The sequence below is a fragment of the Lycorma delicatula genome, chromosome 7, assembly GCF_047948215.1.
Source record: "Lycorma delicatula isolate Av1 chromosome 7, ASM4794821v1, whole genome shotgun sequence".
Classification (NCBI taxonomy): Eukaryota; Metazoa; Arthropoda; class Insecta; order Hemiptera; family Fulgoridae; genus Lycorma; species Lycorma delicatula.
The window spans coordinates 7,686,108-7,705,658 of NC_134461.1; the positions used below are offsets into that span (position 1 = coordinate 7,686,108).

The 19,551-nt window shown below is 30.1% G+C and overlaps 1 protein-coding gene and 1 long non-coding RNA gene across 5 annotated transcripts in view; one reads left to right on the plus strand and one right to left on the minus strand.

Moving 5' to 3' along the window:
* Nucleotides 1-15,295, minus strand: part of LOC142327904 (nonsense-mediated mRNA decay factor SMG7-like) — a 78,366-nt gene extending 63,071 nt beyond the window's left edge. The window contains exons 1-2 of one of the 4 annotated variants that reach the window (XM_075371266.1): nt 15,272-15,295; nt 2,210-2,273 (exon numbers count right to left, since the gene is read on the minus strand). In XM_075371266.1, coding sequence (XP_075227381.1) covers nt 2,210-2,241 — 32 coding nt within the window. In that variant the 5' untranslated portion in view covers nt 2,242-2,273; nt 15,272-15,295. Of the gene's footprint in view, nt 1-2,209; nt 2,274-14,458; nt 14,635-15,065; nt 15,246-15,271 lie in introns of those variants that run through there. The other 3 variants (XM_075371263.1, XM_075371262.1, XM_075371264.1) reach the window with 3 other exon arrangements.
* Nucleotides 15,296-15,484: 189 nt separating this feature from the next.
* LOC142327905 (uncharacterized) lies at nt 15,485-16,608 on the plus strand. Its single transcript, XR_012757119.1, has 2 exons — nt 15,485-16,173; nt 16,294-16,608. It is a non-coding gene; the product is annotated as an uncharacterized LOC142327905 (long non-coding RNA).
* Nucleotides 16,609-19,551: the final 2,943 nt, after the last annotated feature.

The following is a 19,551-nucleotide window of genomic DNA, read 5'->3' on the forward strand; positions in this document are numbered from 1 at the left end:
TAATTCTAAAGCATACAGCACAGTGACTGACTTTCTAATTATATTCTAAATATATGGCTTTCCTGCAATTATTAATTACCATCTGATCAAATGTCTTTGCTTAAGCCGCTTAACAAATACAACCCAAGAACAGGAAACTACATTTATGACAATGCCTCTCCCACTCCTCAATCAATTAATCCAAAACCTTTTAACAAACTCCTTGAAACCAATGGTCTCTCTTCTTCTTAAGTTAAAACCAATCTTAACGAATTGTGTTATAAAGCAAAAAGGAAATTATATAAAAATACAACACAGCGGAATGTCATTTTAATATATGGCTTTCAAAACATTCAGAATGTGGGTTAAGGGCATCAGATAATTTCTGAACAGAACTAAAAAAAACAATCTGAAAAGAACTAATTAATTAAACTTTCAATTAAAAATCTTTATTTACAAAAATTTTGTTAGTACTGAATGCTTCATTACAAAATATATTAAAATTAAAACAAAAATAAGATCAATACATTTATATAAAGTGCAGATATATAAATAAAAATATATAACTGATCTCTTGAATAAATGAAGAATTTGGTTTGCCTGCTAAATTTTATTTTAGAAAAACAAATATGAACCAAAGTGTAAGTATTAAAACATATTTCCTCTGCTGAATACAGTAAAAAATAATAAGAAAAAAATAGTATACTTTAGGTAAGACTTATTCAAGAATCATGAGATTATGAGAAATGATCGGAAAATTCTCGGCCTGACACAGAGATGCCCCGACTGTGACCAAATGACGTATTTATTAAGTATGATCCTGTAGATGGTATGTTACAAAGTTTTAAGTGTGTTAGTTTAGTAGCCGGTTTGTGGAAATCGAGTAAACTACTTCACATTTTAAAATGTGCAAAATTAAATTTTCAGTATTTACTTTGACAAAGACATATAAAAAAAATTAAATTCAACTTTAAAAGATTCTTTACTTTTGATGGTAAAAAAATGTACTGCTAAATTTAAACTTGGTCATACATCCATTCAAGATGAATGCTTGGGACACCCTAAAACCACCACAAAAATCCACAATGCCATTTTAAATGATCACCGACTGAAAGAACATGAGTTTGCTAATATCACAAACATCTTGATAGACCGTGTCCACTACATTTTACAAAATGTTTTGAAAAAAAAACTTTCCGCTCAACAGGTGCCACATTTTATTAACTGTTGACAAAAACACATTTGACTAAACACTTCTTGAGGGTCTCATCCAAAACATATATATATTATTATTATTATTATTATTATTATTATTATTATTAAGACTTATTTAAATATGTCATTCTGCCGAGTTTCTTTGATGATTTATGAAAGAAGTTAAAACACGGATTCACCATTTCACAAAAAAGACCAAATAGTGATCCAAATAGCAGGTGGAAGTTCGCTAAAGAAAGTGAAAATAGTTCCATCTGCAGGAAGTGAAAGTTACAATTTTTTTGTATTATTCTGTGTCGATCCTCATAAACTAACTGGAAAAAGGCAGTTCCATCACAAGGGAGTATTAGTATTCATAATACCTAAACTGACTGAAGAGTGCTATTCAACATCAACTGGCCAAACAGAGGGCTCTTTCACCATGAGAACACTCCTGCACACACATCTTGGATTGCTTCTAAAAAACTTCATGACCTATACTTTAAAGCGCTCTACATGCATTGTATTGGCCAGATTTGACTCTCAGCAATCACTTCCACTTCCTAAACCTGAAGCAATGGGCTTGCTGGGAGAAGATTCACTTCTAATGATTAAATTGATGCTGAGACAACCACTTATTTGCAGAATTGGAAAAATCACATTAAACTGAGAGTATTTAAAAGTTGGAAAGTTGTCAATCAGAAGGTATCGAATTGCAGAGTACTAGACTAAAAAATATAAATAAAAAGTTTGTTTTCTTTGTCAAGCTGAGAACTTTCCGAATGACCATCAAACTTTTGTTAATAATTTTTTCTAAACAATACTCAAGTAGCAAATAAAATATAGTTTTTGATGAAGGTGTTTGGTATTCCCTAAAATTAGTTTAAATATTACTCAGCCTAAGTTCATTGAATCATACTCAGATCCAAATCAAAGAACAAAGTGCATTAAAAAATTATAAGACAATCATCAGCGTGATATCTTAACGGATACACATAATTACTATTATCTAAGTAAATATTCAAGAAAAACTTACTTCAGTGCTTGTATTGCAGCTTTTAATCCCATACTTCAGGGGCTCACTTTATTAAACAGAATACCTACAAAAGAAATAAAAATTAATTATAACTGATAAAACCGACAAAATAATATATTAATCAAAATAAAATAGAAAAAATTACCATTATAAAATTGGTAAAAATTTATCTGTTTATCAATGTACATCGCTTCATACTTTTTTAATGTACAAATAATGAATTTATTCTCATAATTTCTTATTTAATTAATTATACACAGCGTATCAGAAAGTAAGTACCATTATCTTTTAACAGCATCAATGTGCTGCGATCACAGCTCTGAGCACGCGCACCACATTCTCTCATTTGTTGGCTTTCAATAGATGCCATTAAAAGTATATCAACCTTTGTTTACAACAGATTAAACATCATTTAAAATGTTCAAGTCAATCAAAAATTTTGCAGATTGTGGAATTAGGGAAGTTATCCAATTTTTATACATGAGAAACGTCAAACCGGCTGATATTCAATGACAAATTAGTGAAATTTATGGTGATAAGTTATGGTAGGAAAGCGGGTGCAGCAGCTCAATGAGGTACATGGTAATGTGCATGATGAGCACAAAGAAGTGGGTGCCCTTTAGTTGTCAATAACAGTTTGGCTATACAAGCGGATGAAAAAATTAAAGAAAATCGGCAGTTTACAATTTCTTCTTTATGTATTGAGTACCCTGAAATTTTGCAAACAGTTCTTCATGAAATCATACCGCAAAACCTAGGCTTTCATAAACTCTGCTCTCGTCGGGTGCCAAAAATGTTGACAGAGGTTCAAAATACTGTCAGATTAGACCAAATTTGACTGAACAAATTGGCTGGGAACAACTGAACTGAAGCATCCAACTTATAGTCCCAACCTCTGTGACAAGTGATTACTACTTGTTCCTCCATCTCAAACAATCCCGTGCCAGTCAGCACTAAAACAATGATGCAAACATAAAATATGTTATACAACAGTGGTTAGCTTCACCGGCATACTTTGGGGAAGGAATGAAAAAACTGAATACAAGATGTCTTAATAATAGTGGAAATTATGCTCTCAATACAATAAAATTATTCTGTTGAAAGTTATGTATATTTTTTAACAATAAAACAGTACTTACTTTCTAGATATATGTCACATTATTCGGCCATATTTATAAAATTCATTACTTGTTTTATACATTCAGACACAGCCTGAAGAAACAGCAGGTGCATAAACATTGCTAAACTTGACAAAATCTAAATGAAAAATCAACATTCAACTATATCTTCCATTCAAATATTTTTATCAATGAAAGACCTCTTATACGATACACCTAAACATAATACATTTTATGGATCATATCAGTCATGGAAAAGGAAATAATACCCAGAATTTTGCCTGGGTAGATCAATGGAAATGAAGATAAAACCTTGATTAGAGCAGTGTCACAAAACAACAATTAAATAAACTTTTAATTATATTTTAAAAACATTGTTAAAAATAGCAATAGAAGTACTATTACTACTAACAAGTACTAGTACTTGTATTAGGTTACTTAAAAGCAATTCCTGATTAAACTAAGTACAGGTGGTGCTTTTTAATGGTTTAAAAAAGCAGCTATATAATTGCATGAATAAGAAACTATACTGGTATTTAACTTTTCTTTTTTTCCTGTTTAGCCTCCAGGAATTACCATCAGGTATGCTTCAGAGGATGAATGAAGATGATATGTACGAATGTAAATGAAGTATAGTCTTGCATGTCTCAGTTTGACCATTCCTGAGATATGTGGTTAACTGAAACCCAACTACCAAAGAACACCGGTATCCACGATTGAGTATTCAAATCCGTATAAAAATAACAGGAGTCCAATAACAGGACTTGAACTCTAGAACTCTCGACTTCCAAATCAGCCAATTTGGGAAGATGCGTTTACCACTAGATCAAGCTGGTGGGTTATACAGGTATTTAACTTACTAAATAATAAATCAACATAACTCATTTTTATGAATGTTAAATAATGATCTCTGGCACTACTTTTCTGATATCATAGCCTTTATGTTTTTTTATCAGCAAAAGATGCGATACTAAATTGAATTCTTCATTTATCAAAATAAAATCGAAAAGGAAATCTTTTTGTTACCTATGACACTTAAAACATTTTCCAAAAACCAGGAAATGACTGTCATAGAAAAAGTTTTTTTTAATTATAAAATGTTCTCCAATTCATTACGTTTTTCAAGAAATTTTAATGGTTTATTTTGCACAACTGTAATATTTTATATTCCAACAAACTCAACATGTAACAGGGTCAATCCATTTGAAGAAGTGATCCAAGGGTGGCTGCTTGACCAATTAAAAAATAAAAATTGAAACTTACCCACTTCTTTCCTACATGTTTCAGGATCTTAAAATTGTTATTTTTTATTTATTTTTTATTTAAGCAGTTTACCTATGGCAGCCATTTTTGTTATAAAATAAGCGTGCACACTTATTTTTTGTGATTATAAGGGTTTACAGAAAAAATCATAATTAAAAAACTATCGGTCCTGAAATGATGAAACAAAAAGCAATTTATTCATATTTTCTCAAGATAAGAGACTGGGTCCTGTGGTTTATTTACCTATCTCTCTTCTTTCTATGAGAAAATTACCAATAAAGTTGAACATGAAAAACGGTGAAATTTCACTTTTGGTAATTTTTTTCAACAGGCAAGAATGTATGGCATACACAGTTTGAATTATTTTTTTATATGTAGGTATAATAGTTTTACCATAAATAATACTAATAGTGATATACTTACCCCTAAATTTTTATGAATCTTTGAAAACTATTTTTTTTTTTTAAATTCAAGTTTTGGCTTCAAATAACTCTGATGGGGCTGGTGATAAAATTCTCAAATTTTCAAAACTTACAGTATTTTTGCAAATGTTTATGGCAAATAAAAACGTTTTTTATGTATTGCACCAATAAATAAGTTACAACCTCTCAAAAATCATGAAAAACCCTGTTAAAAGTTTTATTATTTTGGCTCATTAAATAATTGCTCCAAGGGGGTTTCTTGTCTTCTTAGCACTTTAATATTTAATACTTATTACTATAGTTGAAATAAACTTGTTTGAACCATTCAACTGCAGTATCCATGTTATAACAGGTGCTTGAAGTCATTTCCAGTCATGAAAATTCATGTTGCAACATGCTCATTTGGAGTTGTTGCATCATTTAGCTTTGCAGTTACAGACTGGTCAGATTGACATTAATTAGCGACCTGTTCACATCTTAATGGAGTATCTCAAATTTCATCCTGTGTTGGGAAATGTGTATTAAATAAGTTTTACTTAATAATATTAAATTTGCAAATTTTAATCAGTTAAACTTTTACATTTTCAAGTAATTTCACATAAAACAATTGAAGAACAATATTCCGTAGGAATTTATGTGAATGAAGAGTGTCATAAAACAGTGTATGGTACAGTGCAAAAAGAACTCATTAAAATTTATGAATTTAGTGATGAAAACAAATTTCAAATGTTAATTCAGATGTCACTAGTGTTTGTAAATATCATGAAAAAAGTTTTTGTCAAATTCAGTCACATGTATGGACAGTTCTGTAGTGACCCTTTGAGAACTCATAAAAAAAAGTTAAGAAAAACTTAAGACAAATAACTTAAGCGCAAGCTATTAAAGAATACATTTTTCTAAATTTAAATTTAGTTCCAGGAAAGTAGTCTCTTTGTGTTAACAGTTTCAAAATTATTTTTCCTAAGCAGAACAAAGAACTATATGAATGCAAAGACCAAGAGCAACACATTACCCCATATCACAATATTGAACAACTGGGTGCTGCTTGTAGCATTTTGGGTGTATCACCTCCAACGAAATTGAAAAAATTAGGCATGGATCAAAGGCAATCAGCATTAAAATTAAAAATAAATACGCTATCTGAAAAATTAAAAAAGAATCTTGAATTGTGTTTTAACTCAAAAGTTTCTGAAAATGAAAATCCTCTTCACATGAATATGATGATCTTATTTTAAAACTAAAAGAAAAATTTGTTATTGCTTCTAAAGAAGATAATGTTAAAATAAATTATCAGTTTAGTTCCCCAATCTTGGACCAGATATAAAATAATATCAGTGTTCAATGTGTCTGAGCGTTTGGTTAGACTTACTAGAGAATTAGTTAATGAGCAAGACATTCTACCAGAGTTAGGTAAAAGCCATTAAACAGGAATTAGCACAGATATAATTAAAAGAGTTGTGTTATTTTATGAAGATGACAAAAACAGGCAGTGTCCTGGTAAAAAAGGTTGTGTTAGCATGTGTGTTGATGGTGTCAAAGTGCATACACAAAAGCACCTTGTTCTGATAAACTTAAATGAATTGTTTGTCTCCTTTAAAAATGAAAACCCTGAGGAAAAAACTGGAAGATCAAAGTTCTGCAAAATCCGTCCAAAATGGTGTATCTTGGCTGGTGCATCTGGTACTCATACAGTTTGTGTGTGACCCCACCATCAGAACATCAAACTCATGATTGATGGTCCCAAATTTAATGTTGATTACAAGGACTTGGACATCTTTGTTTGTGACAGGGGTAACTGCAGCTGTATGATGAATGTGTGCACCAAATGTCCAGGTAAACAGGCAGTGTTTAACATATTCAACTTTTCCGAAGAGTATGATGTGTTGCCAGGTACAATAATTTACAAACAGCAGGTAACAGCTGATATGGCAGAGATGATAACTGTTCTTCAGACCAAAGATGAGTTTTTTGAATTATTGGTGGAAAAATTGGAAAAGCTGAAAACTCATCTTTTTGTGTCAAAATCTCAAGCTCTGTTTTTCAAGAATAAAAAATCAGAATTGCTTGAAAAAGAATGTTTGATGTTGGCAGACTTTGCAGAAAACTTTCATTTCTTGTTCAAGATGAGATATAAAGCTTCCACTGGGTCAACACCCAAGCCACAGTTCACCCTTCTGTGTTCTATTTCAAGAAAAATGATGTATTACAACACAAAAGTGTCTGTCTTTTAAGTGATCACTTAAAGCACGATACAGCAACGTTTTATTGCTTTCAAAAACTTTTAACAGACCATATCAAGGAAGTACATCAGAACATTAAAAAACTCATCTATTTTATTGATGGTATTTCAAGACAGTATAAAAGTAAAAAGAATTTTGCTAATTTGTGCAGTCACAAAAAAAGACTTCGACCTTGAAGCCAAATGGCACTTCATTGGAACATGGGAAAAACGCCTGTGATGGAGTGGGAGGAACAACAAAACGAGAAGTGGCAAAGGCCATTAAACAGTCAGATATTAAATTTTGATGAAATGTATTCATTTTGTAGTCACAAGCTGAAAAATATCAAGTATTTTTTTTTATTAAATCAGATGAAATAGCTAAGATTTCAGAAAGTCTAAAAAACTGTTTTGACTGCTATGAAAGAGTTGTTGGTACTAGAAGCTACCACAAGTATGTTCCTGTGTCAGAAGGCATTGTAAGATTGTAGGATGTTACTTTACTTCAGACTCCAAAAATTATGAAGACCATTCTGTGTCAAGTATTGAACCACTTTCACTTAAGGAAAAACTCATAACAGGCTTGTGTATATGATGATCAGTGGTGGATAAGAAAAGTGGTAGACATTAACCTCGAAAGTGACGATATGTTGGTTCAGTTTTTCCACCTAGCTGGACCACGTACATCATTTCAAAAGTACTAACAAGACAAAGTGTGAGTACCGATCTGCAAAGTCCTGAGAAAGTTCACATAACTTCAACTAACTACAGTGACGGGTTGTTCTCACAATTTCAGAGAATTATCATAAGAGATATCACAGCTGTTGGTTAACCACACTAAATAATAGACTTTCATTGCTACAAAAACATGCTATATTACTGGATAATTAAAATGTTGCTACAGTTTATTTTTTCTTTGATAGTGTTTAAAAAAATAAACCAATATAAAAATAAAAATGAATTCATGAAAAAAGAATGTAGGTTACTCATTGAAATATCAGTTTGGGCAAGTTTTACAAGCATTTTTAAATCAAAATTCTTTTAGGTTACTGGAATTGGTTACGTTATCATTAGATTAAGACCTATCATTAATAATTTAAAAAATACTGAAAACATCAACTTCAACAGCATAGGGGGCTAAATATAAAAAATGTAAAGTGCAAAGAAAACAAGAAACCCCCTTGGAGCACATTATTTAGCGACTCAAAATGGTATTGCTTTTAACAGATTTTTCATGATTTTTGAGAAGTTATAACTTTTTTATTAGTACAATACACAAGACACTTTTTTATTTGCTGTAAACATCTACAAAAACACTTCAAGTTTTGTAAATTTGAGATTTCTATCACCAGCCCCATCACAGTTATTTGAAGCCAAAATTTGAATTTTTTTTTAAAAATTAGTTTTCAATGTGAAGAATTCATAAAATTCTAGGGGTAACTATATCACCATTAATATTATTTATGGTAAAACTACTAACATATACTACATATAAAAAATAATCCAAACTGTGTATGCCATCCCTGCCTCTTGAAAAAAATTACCAAAAGTGAAATTTCACCATTTTTCATCTTCAACTTTATCGGTAACTTTCTCATAGAAAGAACAAAGTAGGTAAATAAACCACTGGACCAATCTCTTATCTTGAGAAAATATGAATAAACTGCTTTTGTTTCATCCTACAAGGACCAATAGTTTTTTAGTTATGATTTTGCCCGCAAACCTTTACAATCACAAAAATAGGTGGTGCACTGTAACAAAGATGGCCATCAAAGGTAAACTGCTTAAATAAAAAATAAAAAAATAGTTTTAAGGTCCTGAGACATATAGGAAACAAGTGGGTAAGTTTCAATTTTTTTTGAACTGCTCAAGCAACCAGCTTATGTTTTTTAGGGATGCTTCAAATGGATTGATGATCCAACAGCAAAAGCAGTTATGACTTACTTATTATAATTATTTGACGGTTAAGATATGTAATACAGTTTATGCAGTATATTTTCAGGGTCAATATAAAATGTGTAATTTTGAAAACAACTAAAATTTTAAAATTTAGCACTTAATATGTTTACCGCTAAACATATACCACATATGTAATCATAGTATTCTAAGGGCTGAATTTCATACAGTGCATAAGAAACGTGTGTATTTTAATATTTCAACAAAAAAAACAACTGTTTAATCACAGCTATACTTTATACACTCCTAAATCCACAATGAGCAACAGTAAAATTGTTTTCATTCAACATTTGAATCTACCTAACCTCACACAAAAAACCTAAGATATAACATATATAAATAGTAATATACATTTAGGAAGTCAAGTGTAATAAAATACGACTACTTTATTTGCTTATTAAATTATAAAATATGTGAAAGTAATAGAAATGTCTACATAACAATGACTGCTAGTAAATAAGTAATTTAACAATTACTCAGTAACAACAAAACTATTTTTATTCTTTTCAAAAATGACATTTTAGATGTCATTTTTTTATCAAGCCTACTTAAATAACAATACCTATGTTAGTAACAGAAAATCAATATGAAAAAACCATTAAGTACAGTAATTCAACTAAAATTTTGACTAAAGCAATAAAAAAATATACATTAGATTTTTAAAAATTAAAAAAAAAATCACAACAGCTGTTTCAGTACACGGTACCTTTCTCGAATTAACAATACTTAACTCAAATGCACTCCTAAATACTCCTATGAACATAATACTAAATCTAAAATCTTGACTTTTCATAACATTAAACATTGTACATAAAGTAACATTAACATTAAATACTGTTTTACAGATCCAACTCCTCATAACTCTACATAAGGCAGACACCATGCACCATGTGCATGTCACATCAGTTTTTTCTGATAAGCAGTGGAGAGGGATTGGGGGAGGTTAAAAAATTACAAATTACATTAAGAATTTGTAGGAAGGTGTAACTTAAACTTGTTTCTTAAATGTTCATAAACCAGTTATATTTATCATTTGAATGCACCTTTCTCAGTATATAAATTTTGTTTTTTACTTTGTCAAAAAGTTCAGTACAAGAAAGTCCAAAATTTACTTTACACAGCATCAACGCATATACTGTTTCCTGCATCAAACATCTTTCATCTGCCCAGTGATGTTCATTGATGAGAACACCCGACAAGAGCTGATGTTCCAAGAAGGCAAAAATGTACTCAATTATCAATCCAAGATTGTGCATTCGAATGAAGATAATGACTTCACTCAACCAACAGCTTTTTGTCATTGTCTTTCTCTTCTGTTTCCCAGACTCCCACTTTAACAGTCCAAATTTTCTTAGCAATAAAAACTTAATTAAAAAGTTTATCTGTATTTATCATTGCTTTACATTTACCCAAGTAAACTCATAGACATTCCCAAAACTGTTTTCCTAAAGGTCTATCTAATACATAGAAAGTAGGTAATACTATTGCTGGCATCAGTGAAAGGAACCTTGTGATTCCATGCTGCAAAACCTTACAGTATTCAATTTCTGCAAATTCACAGAATTCTTTAAGCTTGTCTCATGTACAGTACAGATGTGAAAATATTTGTAAATTTTAACTACAAGGCCTTCCACTTCAACAGGAAGGGAATCAATAGCAGTCTGAATAAAACTGTGGACAATGTAGCACCACAACTAATACTGGTGATGGATCTACCTTACTCATTCTTGATCAAGGTAAAAAGATTGTTTCTTTCCTCCTCTTTCCATTTCCCCAAAGTGTATTGCAACTGTCATCACAAAACCAAACAATTTTTTGTTCCAAGTTATTTTTTCTCGTAACTGACAAAAGATGATTTGATGATATCTCTGCAGTTTCACCTTGAAAGGATTTAAAATCTAAAAACTTAACCTGCACCCCAGATTATTGTTTGAAATAGCGCACAATATAAGGCACAACTTTTATTTCTTTTCTTATGAGGCATCCATACTAGTGCAACAAAACTCAATTTTGCTAAATTTTCATGAAGCTCTTCGAGTGCTAAAGATGCTATTATATTCACAAATCCGCAAATATCAACAATTGCTTCACATTTTGTTTTTTCTAGAGAAACTTTTGATTCAAACAACTTAGAAATCAACTTCAACGAGCACATATTTGAATTAAAGCTCAAGTTATGATTGGCCATATAATAAGCAGAGTTTGCTTCTTTTGCAGCTATGTCCAGTTCTTTGTCCACAGGATTGCTACTCTGAAAAATTTGTTACTTTTGAAGACCCAGCAGATAATAAACTATTTCTGTATCTATCTCTTTTTAAAATGGTCATTTACATCCGAACAACCACAATGAGCAACAGAAAATTCTGATCCACACTTTTACTGTGAACTTTATCGTCATGAGTACCTTTCTTATCGTCATGTACCTTTCTTAAAAAAGGAAATTGCTGTCCAGGGTTATGTAAACTTACAAGATCTTTTTGGTATTCTTGAATCTAGAACTCTTTGACATTATAAAACAACCTAAACTAATGTAGCAGTAAATACAGCAGACTTCTGACTATACGAACACATTAACAGGCAAAATGTCAAGTTATCATTGCTTAACTGCCAACGGAAGCAAGAAAAAACTGTGTATTGAAGTTTACTCCCCATTTAACTTAGCATGTCGGACTCGCCTGGTGCACCAGCAGTATTTATATCAAACCTTTAGTCTCACCTACAAGATGATATTATTGGATTCATTCATTATTTTTTTATGAACCAGATTCATCGATCGGGACATTTTGGCAATCAGGCAGGACACCAAGACAGCACTCTAAAACCATGACTGTCCTGGTCAGCCTAAATATTACCTATTTATGAAAAAATAGGTCTGTAATAATAACAGAGAGCAATATGAATTCAAAAAATAAAATCCCTACAGAGTAAGCTTTCATGAATTTAAGCCAGCTGTCAACAGAATTTAGACACAAGTTAAAAATCTTTTATACTGATTAATATGTAATAATACTATATATAGATTGTGTCATGAACGGGTAGATATACTACTCCATGGACATAAAAAGGAAACTGTCCTAACATTTGCCAGACTGGATAAAGGGAAAATGTGGTAAAACCTTAATCAGAAGAGTATCACCAAAATACATAATTACAAAGTATTTAATTACTTCTACTTACAAAGTAAAATATGGATGTGATTTAAGTCGATATTAATTATATAAAACATACAAGAAATAAAATGAGATGAAAATATTAAATACAAAATATATCTACAAATATTTCACAATTCAGGTGTTAATGAAAATTATTTCAGTACATGTTTATTAATTTTCTAAATATTATTCTACAAGATTCACACTTATGGGTGCCAAACAATGATTTAACAGCCCATTTTTTAACTTTATAATTTATTTTCAACATTTTTTGATGGAGCCCCAAGAGATGATGCTATACTTCAGACAGTAATATGAATAATAAATATTTAATAATAATGACAAGTTTAATATTTCACTAAGGAACCTAAAAGCAAAACAATATGATATAGGTTTAAGACATAGAATACGGATAAATAATGAAAGCAAAATTAAATCAATTTATCATTCCATACCAACTTTTCATCTAATAAATTTCACTATATGGGCAACAGAAATAGTATAATTATCATTAATGGGAATTATTATTTTTTATACAAAGAACAGTAGTATACTTCAAAGTTACTTGTTTTGCTTTTTATTTTTCAAATTTATTTATAGATTTTGGTGAAATTTCTTTAGTTTAAAAATTAATATGCATCAATATTAATAAAATCTTATATCACATTAAAAATGGAACAGTTCTCAAAAAATCTTCTCCAAGTATCTCTTCAGGTGAGAGACTGAAAAAAGTAACTAAACCATTACAAAACCAAAGTGATCAAGTATTTAAAGAGAGGCTTAAAAAGAGTTGATATTCTTAATCCTTCAATAACATATATTCAAAAACCTGCTACAGTCCACTAATATAGTAAGTGCAATTTGAAATTTAAAAAAAAATTAAAATAGCTAGTTGTGATAACCGATTACTTATTTCTGTTTTTTAGAGCCATACAGTTATTCACCAGAAAGAAAATCAACAATTATTAACGAGTATGGTTCACATGTATGTATGAAATAGATTTTGTAATTGTACAAGATAACAAAATAAAAGTAATTGAAGAACCAGCTAACCATAATACTAAATCAAAGGCATAATACTAAATTTGAATTTCTAAACTTCAAATAACATGTAATTAATCAGACAATAACTCGCTGGACAAAAAAAAAAATATTGGGTAAATTAATCAAAAAAATGTCAGAATCATGTCCAACGGCACATGCATTATAGTTTATTGGAATATATAAGTATTCTGTCTCTAAAAGTTAACAATTCACACATCAAAACATTATATCTGTCTATAAAATAACTTCAAAATCAATATATAAGGCAGTTTGTAACATTTTACAGTCCCCCCATAGTTTATGTATTACCTAAAATGGGAAAATAAAATGCCAAAGATTTCAACAAAACCAGAAGATTATATATATCTTCAAAACCAAGTCCCAAGACTACAGCACTGAACTGCACAAAATTAAAAATTAATTTCTTTATAAAATAAATTTAAAGTTCAACTTTATTGTAAAGGGAGTCAATAACAATTGGGATTATCTGAATTTGTACATATATCTCTATAAAAATGTTTAGAAACCTTAAAATTTTACTTATTGCTTTTATTGGATAAATGGTCAATCTGTGCCATTGATTTTGCAAATTTTCAGTGTTGTTATAATTGTCTTAAGAATTGGCAACACTGACAATAAAATTCTAACTATTAAGTTGATGTATATGTTTTTAAGTATATGTTATAATAATATATTTTAAATAATAATATAAATTACATACCATACACTTATAAAATTATAATATACAACTGTTATAATACAACTGCTGTCAATAACTAAAACGGTAAGTTCTGCTAAATTTGAATCATATTCATTACTTCAATAATACGAGTTCAATAAGTTCAAGAAATGTAAAGCACTGGAATTAGTAGATTTATCAAACTTTTTCCAATACGCAACATAACAATTACTCACTTCCTGAAAACTATTAATTAAACAACTTTGTTTTAAACGGCGCACAATAAACAAGACACTGATAATTTATCAGACAGATTTTACAACAAAAAATCAATTTATGTTTAATATATATTATAATCATAATGGGATTAGACAAACATGAAATAAGCAATCATTACCTGGCTATCTGTTGAATTGTGAAATAGTCTACATATCACTTCAAGCAGTATAATCAGGCTGAATCAAATTCCGACATAAAAAAAAATCATTAATCAAAGTCACCAACAAAGAATGAATTAAGAGTTTAAGAAGTTTGGAATGAAAATTAACACACCAAAATTGTTGATATTCAATTTTATACAGAGTAAATTTCTGGTTTAACTTTACAGAACAATAAAATAAGGCCCAATTGTTTCTAAGATTCCATTATGCACAGAAAACACCAATTAACACAAAAAGTATTTCCAGGCAGCTACAGTAAACAAAACTGTCAATGGAAACCACCATCTGTTAATAACATACAAAACTATCACATGTTAATATTACAATTCTAGAATACTGTAGCTAAAAATGTATTTGATGGTTTATATTACACACACAATAAAATTTATCGATATGAATTAACAACAAAAAGTTAACAGCAACAATAGATAAAATCTCTTCAAGTATTGCAATACGTCTAATACTCTTCAACTATAAGGTTAGGATACGTGTTTTTCGATCAAATCGAGCAAACTGCTTTCCTACAAAACAAAAAACCTTAAAAAATAAAATAGCTCCACGTACCTACATTATAGCCGAATATATCTGCAAGCATTACATGATACATATCAGTTCTTGGAAAAACGTTTACCATACCATCACTATCTCGCCTTGAATGTCGTAAGAACTAAACCTAACATCCAGAATCGTTGCATTGCAAAACGACACTGACAGGTTGAATAAAAAAAAGTACACTTAAAACACCCACAAATTGATTAATGAAATCATACCATTTTTAGGTAAAGCTCATTCTAATGTTGTAGAAGGAAACATAAAAATGGAAAATGCACTTTATACTTAACAAAAAAATTTAACCTTCATTAATTTCACCTTACGCTACAAATGAATTTGAACAATTTTTCAGTTATTAACTTATAACTGCATAATCGAAAGAAAACTTTGCTAATTATCAAAATAATATTTTCTAAAAAAAATGAGTCTATATACGGTCAACACTGAAACAAAATTTTCCTAAGGTCATAAGGTTATTGTTAGGTTGGCTTTCTGTAAATTCATATCATGTGACCTTTAAAAAGTGTTTCATTTAGTGTAATAGGACAGTTACTTTTTACGTGTAGAAACAATGTATTGCGAAAGCCGATAGCAAACATTTTTGACAGTATTACTTGTCAAATCATACATAGTTTTTGTAAACTATTCGATGCATACATCCATCGTGCATTTACGAACTAAAATTGTTACTGTAGTAAATTTGGATACTTAATTCTCTGCTTTAACACAAATGCTGGTAGAGGATATAAATAAAAATCATAATGAATAAAGTTTTAAAAATTTAATAACACCAAAAATGATAAATTGAAACCTAATTCATAAAGTTTAATTTTCCATTTACTGGTATGGTAGGTGAAAAAACATCCATGTGAATAATTTGAACAATCATTCAAAATGTTGCATTGGTGCTGAATTCTCATAACTTCCTTCTAACTATGTGATCAAACTCATTTAATTTTAACTTTTATAAAATTACAAGAGTCTACATTATAAACAAAAACAACATGCAATTTAAAGGTAATGACAATTTTTGATCAAATGCCAAATTATAGTAACATAAACTACACATGATCTGCATTTTTGTAAACCATTTTACTTCTTTCCAAAAAATCTGGTGAAGGTAATTTTAAAAAAAATTATATATACTTTGTAAGTAGAACTCAGTTGACTTAATACTTTTTAATTTTTGATGTTGTTCTATCCTTCCTTTTAAAATAAACCAGTTTCCTTTGTGTTTTAGGTTGTTCCAGTGCCATGAAGAACCCATCAAAAGCTTTCACCCATAGTATCAAAGATTGTGCCTCTTTTATTTTGTTTTATTACATCTGATCTGTACTGCAGTTATATTAATAAAGAGAATCACTACATACTGAAACCGAAAATACAGAGATGCCCACCATAGGAGACAGCTCCTTTGGTAATTCCTCCACCCAGAAATTACTGGTTTTATTAGGGGACAAGTTTTCATGGAATAATCAAATTGATTTATTTTTAACAAAATTCAAACTATTGTTTTGCTTTGAAGTGTCTTAATAAAATACTGTGTTCATCTTCATTGTTAAATATTTATTAAGCCTATGTATATCACCATCTTAAGTAAAATGTCATCTCTGGAGGTTTTCCTCAAAAAGAATTTTTAAGATACAAAAATAAGTTGACAAATTGTTATAGAGGCCCGTAAGTATGAATCATATGATCAATATTTAGAAAATTAAGAACAACTTATATATTTGTAAATGTGCAATCTTTGATAAAAGAATAGTCATTTATTCTTAAAAATAACAATATGCTGACCTACCAGAATAGACAGTGGAATTGTTTTCATTTAACTCAACACAATAATTTAGCTTATGAGAAATATGCTTATTACGCTTCCATTGCTATTTGTAATTAATTACTGAACCATATGAAAAATCTTTTCACCATTTTATTTCAAATGCAGTTAAAAGGTTTTCTTTCATGGAAACAATATTCTGTTGATAAATTTCTAGATAATAATAATTGAAAAATGATAATTATAATAAGAAAACACTGATTTTTCTGCATACCATTCAACACGTACATAAATTGCATGCTCAAAATAATTTTAAATAATGCCTTTAGAATTTTGAATTTTTTGTTTAATAAATTTACCTTAACATTATTTCATATGTTTGTTCTTAAGTAATTAATATGAAGTTCAAACACATCTTTTTTTATTTTATAATCTATTTAAATTATAATATTAATATTTAAAAGAAGAGTGGATTAAAGAAAAGTGTTTAGAAGTGAAAAGAGAAATGAACATTGGTAAAATAGACGGAGCATACAGGAAAGTTAAGGAAAATTTTGGGGTACATAAATTAAAGTCTAATAATGTGTTAAACAAAGATGGTACACCGATTTATAATACAAAAGGTAAAGTTGATAGGTGGGTGGAATATATTGAACAGTTATACGGAGGAAATGAATTAGAAATTGGCGTTTTAGAGGATGAAGAGATAAAATGGGAGAAACAATACTGAGATCTGAATTTAAGAGAGCATTAAAAGATTTAAATGGTAGAAAGGCTCCTGGAATAGACAGAATACCTGTAGAATTACTGCGCAGTGCAGGTGAGGAAGCTCACCAGTTTGTATAGTTTGATTACACACCAGTTTGTATAGATTATACAAACTGGTGCGTAATATTTATGAAAAAGGGGAAGTTCCGTCAGACTTCAAAAAAAAGTGTTATAGTCATGATACCAAAGAAAGCAGAGGCAGATAAATGTGAAGAATACAGAACAATTAGTTTAACTAGTCGTGCATCAAAAATCTTAACTAGAATTCTATACAGAAGAATCGTGAGGAGAGTGGAAGAAATGTTAGGAGAAGACCAATTTGGTTTCAGGAAAAGTATAGGGACAAGGGAAGCAATTTTAGTAATAGTAGGAAGATTAAAGAAAAACAAACCAACATACTTGGCGTTTATAGGCCTAGAAAAGGCATTCGATAACGTAGACTGGAATAAAATGTTCAGCATTTAAAAAAAATTATGGTTCAAATACAGAGATAGAAGAACAATTGCTAACATGTACAGGAACCAAACAGCAACAGTAACAATCAAAGAACATAAGAAAGGGAGTCCGACAAGGATGTTCCCTATCTCCGTTACTTTTTAATCTTTACATGGAACTAGCAGTTAATGATGTTAAAGAACAATTTAGATTCGGAGTAACAGTACAAGGTGAAAAGATAAAGATGTTACGATTTGCTGATGATATAGTAATTCTAGCCGAGAGTAAAAAGGATTTAGAAGAAACAATGAATGGCATACATGAAGTCCTATGCAAGAACTATCGCATGAAAATAAACAAAACAAAACAATAATAATGAAATGTATTAGAAATAACAAAGATGGACCACTGAATGTGAAAATAGGAGGAGAAAAGATTATGGAGGTAGAAGAATTTTGTTATTCGGGAAGTAGAATTACTAAAGATGGCCGAAGCAGGAGCGATATAAAATGCTGAATAGCACAGGCGAAACGAGCCTTCAGTCAGAAATATAATTTGTTTACATCAAAAATTAATTTAAATGTCAGGAAAAGATTTTTGAAAGTATATGTTTGGAGTGTCTCTTTATATGGAAGTGAAACTTGGACAATCGGAGTATCTGAGAAGAAAAGATTAGAAATTTCTGAAATGCAGTGCTATAGGAGAATGTTAAAAATCAGATGGATGGATAAAGTGACAAATGAAGAGGTATTGCGGCAAATAGATGAAGAAAGAAGCATTTGGAAAAATATAGTTAAAAGAAGAGACAGAATTATAGGCCACATACTAAGGCATCCTGGAATAGTCACTTTAATATTGGTGGGACAGGTAGAAGGAAAAAATTGTGTAGGCAGGCCACGTTTGGAATATGTAAAATAAAAAATTGTTAGGGATGTAGGATGTAGGGAGTATACTGAAGTGAAACGACTAGCACTAGATAGGGAATCTTGGAGAGCTGCATCAAACCAGTCACTGAAGACAAAAAAAAAATCTATTTTTATAACCTTATAAAGACACATTATCTGTATAATGTATAACTGATCAGAAAAAAAATGTATTTATTTAGTACCCCAACTGCTATACTCTACCTAGTCAACTAGAATGGTAGTCATATTACTTACTGTGAATATCTTTTTCCTTTGGAATTTTAAGCCATGCAGGTTGATTATTAAAAGATTTCTCAGCCTGCAACATCTGAAAATTATTTATTACAAAGAAGGTAGGAATGGATCCAATAACTATATAATGGAATTTACAATCTGTACCTACAGCAATAGAAACAAATAGCAAATCTATTAGCTTCCTGATGACTACATTATGCCAACACTTCTTAATTAGATACTCTACCAAACAATAAGTTTGAACTCTGCAACAAATCACTACACAAAAGTTAAACTAAATGCCCACAGTAAGGTGCCTGCTACTAAAACATCTGATGTATGAAATCTCACCAAATTTAATTGTTTCTCCATTTCTAAATTG